The sequence below is a fragment of the Arachis ipaensis genome, chromosome B7 (genome assembly GCF_059453495.1).
Source record: "Arachis ipaensis isolate K30076 ecotype BB chromosome B7, ASM5945349v1, whole genome shotgun sequence".
NCBI lineage: Eukaryota > Viridiplantae > Streptophyta > Magnoliopsida > Fabales > Fabaceae > Arachis > Arachis ipaensis.
Genome location: NC_142442.1, coordinates 129,528,534 through 129,545,048, shown reverse-complemented (window position 1 = coordinate 129,545,048; position 16,515 = coordinate 129,528,534). Strand labels below are relative to the sequence as shown.

The 16,515-nt window shown below is 32.1% G+C and overlaps 1 protein-coding gene and 1 long non-coding RNA gene across 2 annotated transcripts; both read right to left on the bottom strand.

Moving 5' to 3' along the window:
* Positions 1–684: 684 nt before the first annotated feature.
* LOC110264352 (uncharacterized) lies at positions 685–1,540 on the bottom strand. Its single transcript, XR_002350421.2, has 2 exons — positions 1,241–1,540; positions 685–1,088 (listed from the first exon to the last, which is right to left on the bottom strand). It is a non-coding gene; the product is annotated as an uncharacterized LOC110264352 (long non-coding RNA).
* A 6,483-nt stretch (positions 1,541–8,023) lies between these two features.
* On the bottom strand, positions 8,024–8,566 carry LOC148554104 (uncharacterized). Its single transcript, XM_088494989.1, has one exon. The coding sequence runs from the start codon at positions 8,564–8,566 to the stop codon at positions 8,024–8,026; it is 543 nt and encodes a 180-aa protein (XP_088351115.1).
* Positions 8,567–16,515: the final 7,949 nt, after the last annotated feature.

Below are 16,515 nucleotides of genomic sequence, written 5' to 3'. Positions count from 1 at the left end.
TTTATTTTCTCATAATTCTTCTTGTTTCACGCTCTTAAGAGGAATAAAAAAAATTAATGTTGCAAAATTACTAGGAAGAAAAGGAGGAAAAGAAAAAATACAGCAACGATAGCAGCAATAAAAGAACGATGATAGAAAAAAAACACGTGAAGAAGAAGAAGAAGAAAGAGAAGGAGGAAAAGGCGGAGGAGGAATGCGAAGACGAAGAGAAACGCGTGTGTGTACACATTGCGTGTAATAAAAATAATTTTTGTTGAATTTGATTCAACTTGATTGGACTTGGTTGCCAAAAAAAAATTATATGTATAACAGAACTGTTAATTTAATTATTTGTGATATAACCTAATTATTTATAGATCACCAAAGTGTAAAATTTTGGATATTCGTCAAAAATTAATAAATAAAATATTATTTTTAACTCCATTAAAATTCGAATTTTAATGAGTAAAAATTTGACCATAAAATGTATTATATAAAATAGAGTTGTAAAAATTGGACTGATTAATAAACCGTTAAGACGATTGGTTTATTGGTTTAATGATCCAATCAGAATTTAATTAAAATTTAACTGATTTAATTAAATATTAAATAAAATTATTAAAATTTAATATATAATTTTAAATATTTAAATTTAATAATTTTTAATCTAATAAAATTTAAACTCTTATAATTTTACATAATAAATTGTTCATAATTTATCAACAAAAATTCATAAATAACTTCAAGCATCAAATTACAAACCTAAAGTAGATAAACACAACAAAGTGTGTGATGCTACAAGAAAAATTACTAGTTACTACTGTTTTTTCTTGAGGACGAAGTTTTCTTCGGTTGCTTTTTCCAAAAATAATTTGCAGTCTCTATCCATCGCGGATGAACCAAAAGCTTCTTCTCTTTCACTGCCCACAGGCCTTCTTAGCTCCGGCATTAGTAGCAAGTACATGTGTCACGGAGGGGTCAAGTTCCATTAAACAAGTGGTTCCCAACTGCTCAGCCATTTTCTGGACTGGTGGTAATGCTCCATGGAAGATACGGCTAAAAACAACTACGCACCCATTCAAAACTTTCCTTCAAACTGATTTCAAAACCTGGAAAAAATGAATTGATTGTAAAATAGAACTAATGTTCACTCTTTTATCTTTTTCTTTGTGCTTGAACAACAATCAAATCTCTATAACATTAATAATTCCAGAGAAACAAACCATACTCTAAATAAATAATATTAAAACTTAATTAGCACCCTTTTCTACTTTTCGAACTGTGGTCTAAGAGGCAACGTCGGTGATTGCAAGGCCTCTGAAAGGGAGGAGTCGATAGCAAGGTAACAGCGACGACAACGCCTACAAAGTGGCTGGAAGGCAACAATTGCGACGGCAACGAAGGTGAGCAAGAAAAGCGAAAACGGACGAGAGGAATGCGGCGGCTAGGTAGGAGAATAGCAAAGCTGGGAGACGGCTGGGAGAGAGAGAATGATTTCAGAAGGAAGAGGGGTTATACGTGCGTTTAAGATTGGATTTGGGAATTAGGATTGAGTCGGTAGGTTTTCTTTTTCTTTTTCTTTTTTAGCGTCAAAATGACGCAATTTTTTAGGTAAATTACAAAATTTAACTCTAAAAAAAATTAGCCAGTTCGTCCAATTTTTTAATTAACCACCAATTTAGCGAATTTTTTAACCGATTTTTTACATAACAATTCTGAACGATCTAATTTTCAAAATCTTGATATATACACCACTTTAAAAATCTACGTGATCTATCATATGAATATATATAAAACGCTACCATTTTCATATACATAGCTTGTAACTTTTATATATATATACAAAATAAATTTTATTCTACAAGTACATGCAAATTTTCATTGCATTTAATAATTATTTTTTAAAGTATCTCCTAATAAAATTAGTTTTTTGCTTCTTAAGTTCTTCTATAAACGCATACATGGTATACACTACCAAAAAAAAAAAAAAAAAGTCCGGTCGTCACTCCTATTTTTTAGCCACACATAAAAAATGTGACCTAAATTATTTACCACCACATTTTTTGATGACAACGGCAATTATTTTAAAATTTTGCCACACTTTTGGTGTTATGTTTGGAAAACGTAACGATAAAATATTATACACATTTTTAAAGCATAACCAATTTTTATGTTTAAATTATTACGCTTTATAAGTGTGGCTATTTTCTTTAACGATATAGAAATTTTTAAAAATCGTGGCAAAAAGTGAGTAATTGCAAAATTTTAAAAATATCCTTAAACCTAATACTACTACTACACTCAGTAAACCCAATTCTAAATACACTTTCTCATACATTTCTTAGCCGCTACATACTTCCGCACTCACACAGAGAAGAGAAATAATAAAAAGAATGAGGGATTGCAAAAAGAAGGAAGAGGAATAAAAGGGGATGGCTAATAAAGAAAATAGGGATGAAATTAAAAAGACTAGAAAAGACACAACGAAAACACAAAAATATAGATAAAGATTTTTCTACTAGACTTTTAAAAAATATGTTTTTAGCAACCTAGGTCACTGAAAGAGCTTTTATACTAGACCTTCAAAGAACCTATCATTGACATCCTAGATCAGAATGTTAAAAAATTAAAAGAACTAACACTAAGAATTACCTAAGATTGGATCCTTCAATTTTTTTATGCAACAAGCAAAGAAAATCACTCACCTCACTTGATCATACATAAAAAAACGTACATAAAGCAACTAAAGAATTTTTATTCATCAAAAGTTTATTAGAATGAGTCACAATGAATATTTAAATAGACTCCTAACAAATCAGCTTAAAAGATAAAATAACTTAATTTAAATCTCCTAAAGATAAGATAACTCAGATATGATCTTATTGAATTAGATTAGATCGATTTAAATTTAACATCCTAAAGATATGATAACCAATTTAAATCATACGTGATCTTATTAAATTAGATCAAATTTGATTTAAATTTAAAATTTGTCCTCTGATTAGCCTAAGCTCTGATACCAATTGAAGGTTCTAAGTGAGTTGAGAAGAGGGTTGAATCAAGGAACCACTTTTAGACTTGAATAAACAAGTTATGCAGAAATCTGGTTTTAGGAGATTATTTCTGATTTTGTCTCGTAAGTGCAAAACAAAATTAAAACAGTGAAAAAAAAAGAAAGAAGGAAAAGAGTGATGCCTTGATATATCCTGGGTCGGCCACGATGACCTACATCCAATCTCTACCATAACAATAGTGAAATTTTTACTATAATCAAGATAGATTACAGTTACCAATTCTAAGAGACTCACACTCTTATAAACCACTTAAGCTATTCCAAACTTAGTAAATCACCTAAGTGCTAACCCAACCTAGTTAAGTGAAACCAAGTGTACTCTAACCAGCATACTTTTAAATACAAACACTCAAACAATGATTGAATTTTGGCTCTTGTATGAACTCCTCTCTTTGTCTTTTTTATCTTCAAATTGATCTTAATTCTAGCCACAAGAGAACAAGGATACACTCAATATGACAAATAAAGGAATAGGCATGTGTATCAAATCGGATTTTACTTCGATGGTTACCTTATTTCTTGTCTTCATTCTTCTTAGAGATTGATAGACTCTTCTTTAAGATTGATATAATTTTCTTTTTCACAAAACTAGTCATTGCACCAATTATACTTATGACTGTTGGCATTAAGGAGAAGATCTTTCCTTCTTTGTTCCTGAAGTTTGAATGCAACAACTCTTTATGAATATGATCTGATTTTGAAATGCATTTTTTGTTGTCTTAATAGTGCATATTTTTTCCTAACTTGGCTTGATATCATCTTTGATTGATTCTTATAATGTTTATCATAATGGTTAGTTATAATAGAAAATAGTTAATTATATTTGTCATCATAAGGTACCAAATAAATTCTTGACTCAACAAAAATGTTCTCTTATTTGATTTTGACTTATCAAAATTCAATAAGTGAGAAAAAAGGAACTATGTAAAGAAATTTTTAATTAATTTTAGGAGATTTGAAACTTGAGGTTCAATCTTTAAAGTTGGTGTTGTTAATTGAGATTCTAGTGCTACTGCATTATTAGGTCTTAAGATCTTAGGTTTTGTTCCTATAAATTTGATTTTGAATTTATTTTTTTTAGGTTATATGCCATTTTTCTTGTATATTTTTTGAATTTGTGCACAATAAGCAATCAACAAGGATTAGAAGTAACACTAGAAGATTTGGCATATTCAATTCCTATGTTATTTTTGTTTTGATTACCACAACTACTTACAAAGTTTGAACTTAATTTTCAATCATTTTCACTAGCTAGTTATTGGGATGCAAAGTGAAGAAGATTTATGAATTCATTACTATTATTTGCTTACAAGTAATATATATATATATATATATATATATATATAGGAGTATGGCAGTAGCTATATCTAATTAACTAATATCTCTAATTAGCTTAAATAAATCATATGAGGTGTTATCCCCTCCCCCTTTCTCAAGTTGGCAGATAAATATTTATCATGTCAAACTTGGAAATGAAATTATTGAACTGAGCTAGAGTTACAGACTTAGTAAACACATCAGCTAATTGGTGTTTTGTCCGAACATGAATGAGATTTAGGAATCCTGCCACCACTCGCTCTGAAACAAAGTGAAAATTGATCTCGATATGCTTCGTTCTCTCATGAAATGTGGGGTTCATGGCAATGTGGATGGCTGACTGTGAGTCGCAAAAGAGCATAGAAAATGGAATGTTAACCTGAAAGTCAGAGAGAAGGCTTCTCAACTAGGTTAATTCAGCTGCCACTGCTACCATGGCCCGGTATTAAAATTCAGCAAAAGACCTTGAGACAGTGTGTTGCTTCTTTGATCTCCAAGAGATAAGGGAATCACCAATGAAAACGCAGTAACGAGTGACACTTCTTCTAGTGTCCGGGCAACCTGCCCAATCAGCGTTAGCGTATGCCATAAGTCGTAGTTTTGACTTGGCAGAGAAGAGAAGGCCTTGTCTCGCAGTTCTTTTTAAGTACCTCAGTTAGTGATGGAGAGCAGTAAGGTGAGTGGTGGTTGGTTTGGATAGAAATTGACTTAATGTGAAGACAGCGTATGTGATATCAGGACGTGATATTGTAAGGTACATTAGCCTTCCAATTATACGCCTATAAGTGGAAGGATCATGCAATGGGTCCCCATCAGAGACGCTCATCCTCAGATTTGTCTCCACAGGTAAGGAACTCAGCTTAGCATCAACAAAGTTGGTGCTTTTCAATATGCTCAAGGTGTACTTTCTTTGACTAAGGACAATGCTTTTAGGTGATCTTGCAAGTTCCAGCCCCAGTAAGTATTTTAAATCACGTAAAACCTTGAGTTTGAACATAAATTTTAATAAGTGTTGCACCTTGCACATCATTTTCTTGGAGGAGCTTGCCAAGATAATGTCGTCCACATATACAAGTAAGTAGACTATGATGTCACCTGTGCCAAAGGTGAAAAGGGAGTAGTCTCTCTTAGATTGTTTGAAATTGTGGCTCAATAATGTTGAGAAGAATTTAAAGAACAATTGTCTGGATGCTTGCTTCAGGCCATAGATGAACTTATTCAATTTACACACAAGATTCGACTCATTGGTCTTGTATCCCAGAGGCAAATCCACATATACTTCCTCAAAGAGGACACCATTAAGGAACGTATTATTCACGTCTATTTGCAACAAAAGCTAATTATTGATGGTTGCTAGTCATAGAAGAACCCAAATAGTCTACTGGAGAAAAGGTATCTTTGTAATATGTCCCAGCTTGTTGCATATATCTCTTTGCAACTAACCTCGTCTTGTATCTCTCCACTGATCCATCAGCATTACACTTTACCTTGTATACCCATCTGCAACCTATGGTGTGTTTCCCTTGCGGTAGAGGTGCCAAGGTCCATGTGTTTCTTCCATCGCCCAAAGCTCTTCATTCATGGCTTGTCGCCATTCTGGGTATTTCCCAGCTTGGTGGTAGAAAGCAGGTTCAGGTATGGTATTTACATTGGCTACAAAATTCATGTATGATTTGGTCAAATGTTTGGAATTGGTTATGGTGACAACATTGTGGCATTGATAATCATGAAGATATTGTGGAGGTTTAGTTAGTCTAGTAGATCTTCTAAGGATAGGTTGAGATGGTTGAGGTTCAGGGATAATATCATGATTGTAATTAGGTGTTAAAGATATTGCTGGGTAATGAAGGTCAAAAGTATTGGCTAAGGATTGCTGAATTGGTGCTGAGCCATAAAGAAAAGTGTCTTGAAGCACTATAGGCATCACCACATCTGGGAAATTATCCACGAAAGGGAACTAATCAGCTAGTAGCTCACTGAAGGAAAATACACTTTCATTGAATGTGACATCTCTGGATATGAAGAAATTCTTTACCTTTAAATCATATAATTTGTATCCTTTATACCCTGAAAGATATTCAACAAAAATTGCTTTTACAACCTTTGTAGAGAATTTGTTCCTCTGAGATAATAACATAGATGCATGAACCAGACACCCGAAAACTTGTAGTGCATGATAATCTTGTTGCTTGAGGAATAATTTCTCATATGGTGAAGTGTGCTGCAGGGCTGGACTAGGCAACTTATTCACCAAAAAGGTAGCAGTAAGAATACGTTCTCCCCAAAATTCGATGGGTGCCTTGAACTGAAAAAAGAGGGCTCTTGCAACATTAAGCAAGTGTTGATGCTTTCTTTCTACAATCGAATTCTGCTTGGGTCTCTCTACACATGAAAATTGGTGAATTATACCCTTCGACTGGAGAAAATCAGTGAGTAATAGTTTGTTGGTATTGTCAGATCGAATCTGTTTTACTTTAACACTAAATTGAGTTTCAACCATGTTAACAAAATTCATAATAATATTAGTAGCATCGGATTTTTGTTTCAAAGGATAAGTCCAAGTAAATCTTGAATGATTATCCACAATTGTGAGGAAATATCTCATATTATTGTATGTGGAAGCACGATAAAGGCCCTAAATATCACAATGAATCAATTCAAAGACATTACTACAGAAATTATTTTGTGACCGGAAAGAAAGACCTTAAGTTTTGCTAAAGGACAAACATGACAATTTGAATGATTGTATTTGATGGGTTTTAATGACAAAACATGACTCAATTTATTCAAAATCTTTTCAAATGTGTGACCCAAACAAGCATGTCAAACATCACTACTAACAAAGGACACTTGATGACAAGAACCAATGATGTGTGTGGAAGGTGCTATGGAAGATGATTGCAGACAAACAAATCATCTAACTCATCACCTTTGCCAATCACCTTCTTGGAGATCTTGTCCTGTATAATGAAAGAGAGGTAAAAAAGGTAACCATGCAAGAAGACGATTTTAGTAAAGAACTTACAAGAATAAAATTCACTCGAAAAAAAAAGGAATAAAAATGACATTGTAGAGAGTTAGATAGAGGCTAAGAATGACATTGCCCGTGGCTAAGGCCTTAATTCTAGTTTGATCTGGTAAGGCTATAAAATGATTTAGTAATGGTTGTGGGTTGTTTAGAGCAGTAAAAGTGTTGGTTATGTGTGTGGTTGCCTCTGAATCAATGATCCAGGAGCTAGACACTGCCTACATGAAGAAAATATTTCACCTGCATAGATTTCAAGTTCTATGGCTTACATTGCTTGCTGAGTCTGAAGCAATGCCATTAATTGATTGTATTATGATGCTGTAAGTGAGAATTCATTGCTTGGCAGGGAGTCTTGATTTTTCTTGGGTTGGCTCGATCTTGTCGACATGATTTACCTGAGCGACTTGGCGAGTATTCCTGCTTTGTAAGTAGCCGGGTAGGTAGCCATGCAATTTGTAGTACTTTTCTTCTGTGTGGCCAACATAGGCACAGTGTGGACATTAAGGACAATTTTTCTTGCCTTTCATCTTAGATCCAGAATTTGTCATGAGTCTTGGAGCTTGCTTCACAGCAAAAGCCATGTGTTGATGTGGTTGAAATGAAGTGAGTGTTTGTTGTTTCTCCTCTTACAGCACTAGCGAGAAAATTTTTTCAATTGGAGGTAGGGGATCTGAGAGCAGAATTTGGCTCTTCACATTTGGCAAGTTGTCATTCAAGCCCATGAGGAACAACATGATGTACTCTTGATCGAGATACGCTTGGATGACCTTCACTCCACCGCAAGAACAGGCAATAAGAGGTTTAAAGGTGTTGAGTTCTTTCCAAAGAATCTTCAGCTTTGTGAAGTATTGTGAGACAGTGAGAGATCTTTGAGTCAGCATCATCAGTAATTTCTTTAACTTAAAGATTTGAGGCGCGTTGCTCTGGGAGAATCTAGCTTCCAGATCTTGCCATAAAAGTGCAGCTGAGCCAACGTAAATCACACTTGTTGTGATATCTTTTGAAATCGAATTTAACAACCAAGTAATGATGATATCGTTGGTGTATTGCCATGTGTTCTGCAAGCACTGGATCAAGAATGGGGTCTGGTTTTGGTAGAGAGACATCAATGAACCCGATTTTGTGATTTCCATTGAGTGCAAGATGCATCGATCGGCACCAATAAGCATAGTTGTCTTCTTGAAGTGGTTGAGACACCAGTATGAGCCCTGGGTGATCACTTAAAGGAAGTGTATAATGTAAGAACCGGAAGTTTTTACGTAAAACTATTTTGATAAAATAATAAGTTTTTAGTGTTCGGAATAGATTCAAAATTTAGAAGTTTTAATTTGAAAATAAAAAGGTGAAATTTGATTTCAATGAATTTTTCTGAGTTGGAAAATGGACCTTCTTCGAAAAGTTTTTGTAAAAGTGCGTACTGGCGCTTAAGCTGGCAGTACTGACTTTAGTCTGTCCAGTACCGCATATTTTGGAAAATAAAATTTTGAAAATTGATTTATTATTTTGAAAGAATAAATATAATTTAGAATTGAAAACCGGGCGCTAATCTTAAAGGTTTTGACCCAAAGTGAGCCAAACGGACCTAAAAATACTAATGAGTTGGACCGGGCCAAAACTGGGCCCAAGACCCAACATATATATATACATGTTTAATGAGCTTTCAGCTCATTTCCACCCCAAAATAAGAAAGGGGGTGCAACACAGAGAAGAGAGGAGAAGAGGGTGATGTTACTATTCATCACCACCTTCCGGGAGCCATAACTTGAGCTACGGAACTCTGATTGACGAGCCGATTATGGCCACACGAAGCTATTAACGAGCTCTTCCTTTTTATCTAAGAAAATCTGATAATATCTTGAAACTCACTTCCCAGTTTTCTGCCCTAACTTCTACGTTTTGGGGGGGTTGGTTTTTGAGTGGATTTTGTGATTTTGCTTATTTAGGTGATCTCTAGTAGCGGATAATTATTGGATTTTACTCTTAATCTCGTTTGATAAGGTAAGATTTTACTAAATCCTTGTGTTTAGTTGTTTTTGTAAACCATAGGTTTGATGTTTGTATGTTATGTGATGTTAGATTGAGTTTTGGTGTTTGTTGGAGTTGGTTGAGGCTTTGGATCAAGTTTGGTGGCTTCGTTTTGGTGTTTGGTGCGTTTGGGAATCGGCTAAGGTATGGTTTCGATTTTCTTTATATAATATGTAATGTTTCTGAACACTTAGGCTAGTTGACCTTAAGATAGGATTGAATTAAATAAATGGTGGATTGAATTATGTATGTGGCATGTGAGTTGTGATGAAGATTTTTATGAGTTGTATGTGTTAGAGTTTGATTATGATGTTGATGAGAAATTTGATGATTGGTGTTGTTGATGTGGATTGTTTGATGTTGTAGTGGTGTTGTGTGGAGGGAATTGGAATAATAATGATAATGATTATATGATTTGATGACGATTGTTGGTATTTTAATGATTATGAAGATTGATGATGAATGTGAGATTTATTGTTGTTGATGAGAGTTGTTGGTATTGTTGATGATAAATTAAAGATGATTAATGAGAATGTTATTGGTGAATGAGTAGAGTTATGAGTCTTTATGATGATTGAGGAATGTGTTGATGGAGGATTGTTTATAATGTTATATATATTTGATGATTGAGGTTGAGAATATAGAAATGTGAAGGAAACTCTGGTATGAATGCTGGAATGTGACAAAAAGGGTAAGTTATATAATTTGGAGTTTGGAATGGTTTGTTTTGGTTTTGGTTATATATTGCAAGGAATTGAGCCATTGGTGGATTTTGGTAAAAACTGATTTTTAGTGAAATTTGAAGGGTCATAACTTGTGCATCAGTTTTCAAAACTTAATGAAACTTATTTAGAATTAAAGTTCATTGAAAGGTCTTCAAATTGATATAAAGTTTGAAAAATTTGGATTTTTTTAGAGGAAGTTATGATCATTCAAAATTTGGTGTCAAAATCTAAAATTCTGCAATGTTGCAGAATTTTGTGATTTCTGGTATGTGCGCACGCACAGTCTTGTGCGCACGCACACCCATGTGATTTTTCGATACCTGTGCGCATGCACAGCCTTGTGCGTACGCACACACAGGGGAAGGCTTGCTGTTGGCAGCGCTAGCACAGCATGTGCGCACACACAACCAATGATGATTTACAACATGTGCGCATGCACATTCCTGTGTGCACGCACACGTTGGGGAAGGCAATCTGTTGGGGGCGCTAGCACTGCTTGTGCAAGCGAACAGAATTGTAACATTTGGTACTTGTGCGTATGCACACCCCTATGCGTATGCACACATTTGAAAAATCCTCTTGGCCTGTGCTCACGCACACGCCCTGTTTTACAACTTAAACCTTGTTTTTAAACTGTTTCACCTTCCCAACAAGTTGTATACATCTGTGACACCTATTTAAGATTCTTTGGCTTATTTTCGAGTATCAAAGCATGGGAAAGGCCCTAGGAGATTTAATTTAGGTTTTACTTTGAAAAGTTAGCAAACGGAGGCTTAGGTTCTGGTGTATTGAGGATGAGTTTGGTTGAGAGAGAAGGATGAGTAGTGAACTTGGTGATTACTAACAACGAATTGAGAAAACTGATGAACTAATGAGTTCAGAATGGAAAATTATGAATTGATGATGGTTGTGATAAGTTGATAACTTGGAAAAGAATGATGAAATTATTGAATTATGTGGAGAGTGTGTCAGGCACTATATCATTGGAGTGATAGTGTTTGAAGGAGAGTGTGCCAAGCACTATATCCTTGGAATGTTGAGAATTGATAATTGAAATTGGATTGAGATGAGAAATGGTGATGATTGGTAATGCTTTGAGGTCGATGGACTTGTTGGATGTGGAAAGTGTGCCAAGCACTATATCCTTGGAATGATTTATGATGAAATAGATGTTGTTGTTGTTTTCCTTCTCTGCCGCAAGAGTGTGACAGGCACTATATCCTCGGAATGAGTATGCAAGTGTGCCAGGCACTATATCCTCGAAACAAAAGCGTGCCAGGCGCTATATCCTCGGACGTGGCAGAAAGGCGACATCCGAAAGGATGTGTCGGGTTGGCATTTATAGACCGACAAGTGATATCACGAGCCAAATAGGATAGTCATCATATGCATCTTCTATGTGCTTGCTTGCTTTGATTACTTGAGTTTGCCTAATTGTATACTATGTCTACTTGCTTCTTGAATTAATTGTGATATATGATTATTACTTGTGTATTACTTGTTTGCGTTAATTGTGATTGTCTGGTGCTGAGGAGGTTAGGTAGGTGGTGGCGATGGGATCGCACAGAGGTTTAGTTGGTGAAGGCTGTGGGATACAGCGGTGTGATTAGTATTAGTTAGAATTTCCCTAAGTTTAGATAACCTTGTTTATGGTTTAAGTTCTTTATTTATTTATTTATTTATTTTATTCTAAGATTGAATATTCGTATTCGATGTGAAGTTCTAGGATTGCCTTCGGCGTCCCGGAGCCTTATATATTACATATTGGGCACTGTTATCATACTGAGAACCTCCGGTTCTCATTCCATACTTTGTTGTTATTTTTTAGATGCAGGTCGTAATTCACCTCGGTGAAATTGCGGACATGGTGGCAGAGCGGAGTATGGTTTCTTCCTGGTTTATTTCTGTTTTATTTTGTTATTGTACTTCCTCTCACCCTTTTGTTTTAGACTTTATGGCCTTAGAGACTTACTTGAGAGCTAAGTTGTATAAGCTGTTTTAACTCTAAAATTCTGTATTTTTCTGGTCTTAACTAGTCGGCTTAAACTCCGCAAGCTGTGTCTAGTTTCCTATGATTATTATACTCTTATATCTATATGTGTTTTATTCTTTTGCATCTATACCCTGTATCTTATGCGTTAGTTTTGTGTGAACGTTTCGCGCTTTTGTAATTCTATTTTTGAGCTTAATCCTTCATTGGGATTCTAGAATATATTATTTCTTTCTATATAAATATGTATAAGCCTTAGAATTGTCGTAACCTTTGATTAACCTTTACTTTACGGCTAGAGGTAAGGTTTAGGGTAATTAGGGTGTTACATATAAGCGTCAGAAATTGACGAGCGTAGCATCGAAGCCGAAAAAACCGCTTGTGACGGAACCTCATTTAAAGGGGTCGACATCGTTCCTTAGAAATTAGTCAAAAAGAGATCGAAGAATTAGAAGAAGTATTAGTAGGAGCGAAAGAATAAAAAGAATCGAAAGAATCGATTGAGGAAAAAAGAGAAATCTAAATGATTATAATGTTCATAAGGAGAACGAGAGAGGATAGTGATGAGAAAATTAAGAAAAATTTTCTCAAAAAAGATTACCAAAGAGAAAAAAAAAGGACAAAAACGTAAAAAATTCTCATCTGATACCATATTAAGATGCAAAATAAAAAAAAATTGTGAATTTATTATTAATATTTGCTTAAAAGTAAAGTATATATATGTACAGAAGTATAACAATAACTATACTAATTGTCTGTATCAGTCTAACTAACTAATATCTCTAATTAATTTAAATAAATTATATGAAATGTAATACTAGCAAATAATGATTATTTTGAAATGGTCAAAGGCTTATTCTTACTACTACTATTTTTTTTTCATGATAAAATTTAACTCTATCAAAACTAAGTTTTTATCGAAAATAAAAGCTTAGCATTCTAAATTATGAATAAAAACAATTTCTCATATTAAATTTAATTTTAACTTTTGACCTTGTAATGATACACACTCATCAATCCAATATATTCCTATTTTTTGTGTGATAAAACTATACTTGTATTAAAATTTTAAATTATTATATAAAAATATGTAAATAATTATTTCTCTAATACATAACAAACAATAGTATTGTGCAATAAGTCAAATATCACTTAGTTAAAAATTTAGAGTTAAAATTACGATTTAATTTTTATATTTTGTTGAAAAAAAAGTATAGAAAGACAATGAGAATACTAAATAGTGTGAACAATAAATATCTCGGATATTCAATTCAATAGGTATGTAGATGATTATATTAATTATTTTTAATTGGATAGCTATTTCTTTTTATTCGATTTACTTATGTGCAGTTAACAATTGTTAGATATTAAATTTATTAGATGTACGGATAATTATCTTAATATTAAAATTTAAAAAATAATTTAAAAATAAAATATTTTTTTAATTTTATTAGGTCAATTCTAAAGTCCATTATTTATGTTGTTTATAAAAGTTAGTGTATATCTAGCAAAATCATTTGTTGAATTATGTCGCTATGTACAGCTGTTACTAAATGAGGTTCTTTCTTACAAGCAATTACATAGAATCTTCATTTGATTTTATAAAGCTTGATTTTGTGATTTGGTTGGTTGCAGCTAGATGATGCCAAATTTTCGTTTCCCGCGTTAGCACTTGTATGCACAGTAACAACATCAAGTGGCAATAATATTATTTTAATTAATTAAAGAAAAAATCATTAATATTTGTATTTATTTTATATTTAAATTAATATTAATTAATTTTTTTAGTTTTTCATTTAAAATATTAGTCCTTCATGTTTTGTATTAATTAATACGTTTGTTAACATAGAACGTTATTTAAAATTAGACCAAACCAACTTATTCAACTGATGAACTGAATTACTTAAATCAAGTTAAGTTGGTTTAGTAGTTAATTTAGTAATCTGCTTAAGTATCAAAGATTCAAATTTCGTCTGTATATACAACAACTCATTGATTAATGATAAATTTTTAAATGAAACTCAGTACCACAGCAAATTAATTTTTAATTTATCGGACTAAAATATATCATAAAAAAACAAAAAAAAATGAATTACTTAAAAATTAGTCGCTTCAATAGTTCGGTCTAAAAAAATTGATTAAAAAATCAGTTAAAAAATTAATAAAATCAATAAAAGTCTAACAAATCAGTTATACTAGTCCGGTGTATGTTTTATTGGAAAAACAATTAAAAGGTTATTTTTTAAAAATGATTCATTTCTAAAATATATATATATATATATATATATATATATATATATATATATATATATATATATTGTTTTATCATATTAAACTCAACCTGATTGAGTTTCATAATTTCATTTAAAATTTTAAACAATTAAATTTTTTATTTTGTCATGACCGAAGTTTGAGAAGGTCTATTATTGCAGCCATTTTATATTAATCTTTCGGGAAAAAGAAATATTCAGCAAACTTTCATGTGGAACAGTCATTCAAGATTATGATTTGCAAAAAGTTTGCTATCATTTATTGATAATTTCGGAATCCTATGTTCCTCATAATTAAGTTTGACTTCTAAAAGAAGGAGCCTTGTTTTTTGGTTATAAAAAAAAGGAGCCTATGTGGAATACCTTCTTAAAAGGGTCAATCAGTTGTGTGTTCGAACCGTTCCATCGTTACATTCTCTATTGAGTATTGATTCATTAACTTTTATATACATGATTGTAAAAATAATGACAATTAAAATAAAATTTGTAACACCAATCATTCTTATATGCATAAAACATTCTCTTAATTTAAAAAGCGGATGAAGTTGTTAACTTGTTATTGTATTTTCCTATCTGGCCACTAGTCAAGTCCAAAATTTTAAGGTTATTATATTAAAATATTTTTTTCCTCAATTGATATTATTAAGTGTAATTTTTTTACATAATATTTTTTCACATGTTTTTCATTAATCTCATTTAAAGAGTATATAATAAAAAAATCAAACTTTACAATATTACTTAAAAAAAGTTTGAGAGAATTCATTATAATTATATTATTCATTTGCTTTCACTTTTAAAAATACTATTATTATGTCCCTATCTAAAGTTCTAATAAACCATGAAAGAAAATTTGAATATAAATATAATAAATATGGGATAATTTATCCTAATAAAATGAATAAAAATTAAAATTATATAGATATTTTAAATCAGAATTAATTATGCTATTTACAAGTAAATTAAATTAAGTTTATTTAATTTATTAGGTATATATTATATTAGTAATAAATCGAATCAAATTATAAAATTAAACATAAAAATCAAAACGTAAGTTTTACTTTGTATCAGTAGTAAATTGAATTAGACTTATTCGATTTACTTTGTATATGTTGTAAATTGATTTGATTTACTATTAGTACAACATATATATGATAAGTCAAATCAACTTGATTTAATTTACACGTAAATAGCATAAATCGAATCAAGTTTATTCAATTTATATAAAAATATACAGTACATGGCGTATAATCAATTCTGGTGTAGGATATTTGCGTAATTTTAATCTCCATTCATTTTATTAATGTAGATGAACTATTCTCCACATTCGAGGAATTTTAACATCCAAGTTCATCCAAACAATTTTAGATCACGCGCTTCTTTTTTCCGTTTTCTTCTCTCCTCGTGCTGCTTTCTTCTTTTAAATTCACACATGCGTTCTTCTTCTTCTTCGTTATACATATCGTCGTTATCATTATCATCGTTATTGTTATTGTTGAATTTTCGCCATGTTGATGACGTTGTCTAATCTAAAATTGATTTTAGATGTGTTTCTGTTCACTATTCAGTCTTATTTGTGTGCTTATTTTTTAATTGAGTTTATGTGTCGCAATCATTATGTAATTTCGGTTCATTTCTAAGTTAATTGTGTCGCAATTGTTATGTAATTTCGGTTCATTTCTGAGTTAATTGTGTTGTAGTCCATTATGTAATTTCGGTTCATTTCTGAGTTAATTGTGTCGCATTCATTATATAATTTCGGTTCATTTCTAAGTGAATTAAGGTGCATTTGGACTCGTTGTCCTGCACAATTCAAAACTCTTTCACCTCTTTCTCGCATTTGAACTCGTTGTCCTGCACAATTCAAAACTCTTTCTCCTCTTTCTCCTCATCTTCTATTGCTTCTTCTTCTTCCTTTTTATCTTTTTCTTCTTCATCTTCACCTTCTTATTTTAATTTTTTAAAATTCTTTTTTATTTACTCTCTTGAAAGGAATAAAACTAAGAAAAAGAGAAGAAAATATCAAACAAAAAAAAAGAAGAAACATATTATTGATGTTATCTAATCCAAAACTGATTTTGGATGTATTTTTGTTCATGATTCAATCTTTT

Coding starts and splice junctions, on each gene's coding strand:
- LOC148554104 (XM_088494989.1), bottom strand. CDS start 8,566: ATGCTTATTGGTGCCGATCGATGCATCTTGCACTCAATGGAAATCACA.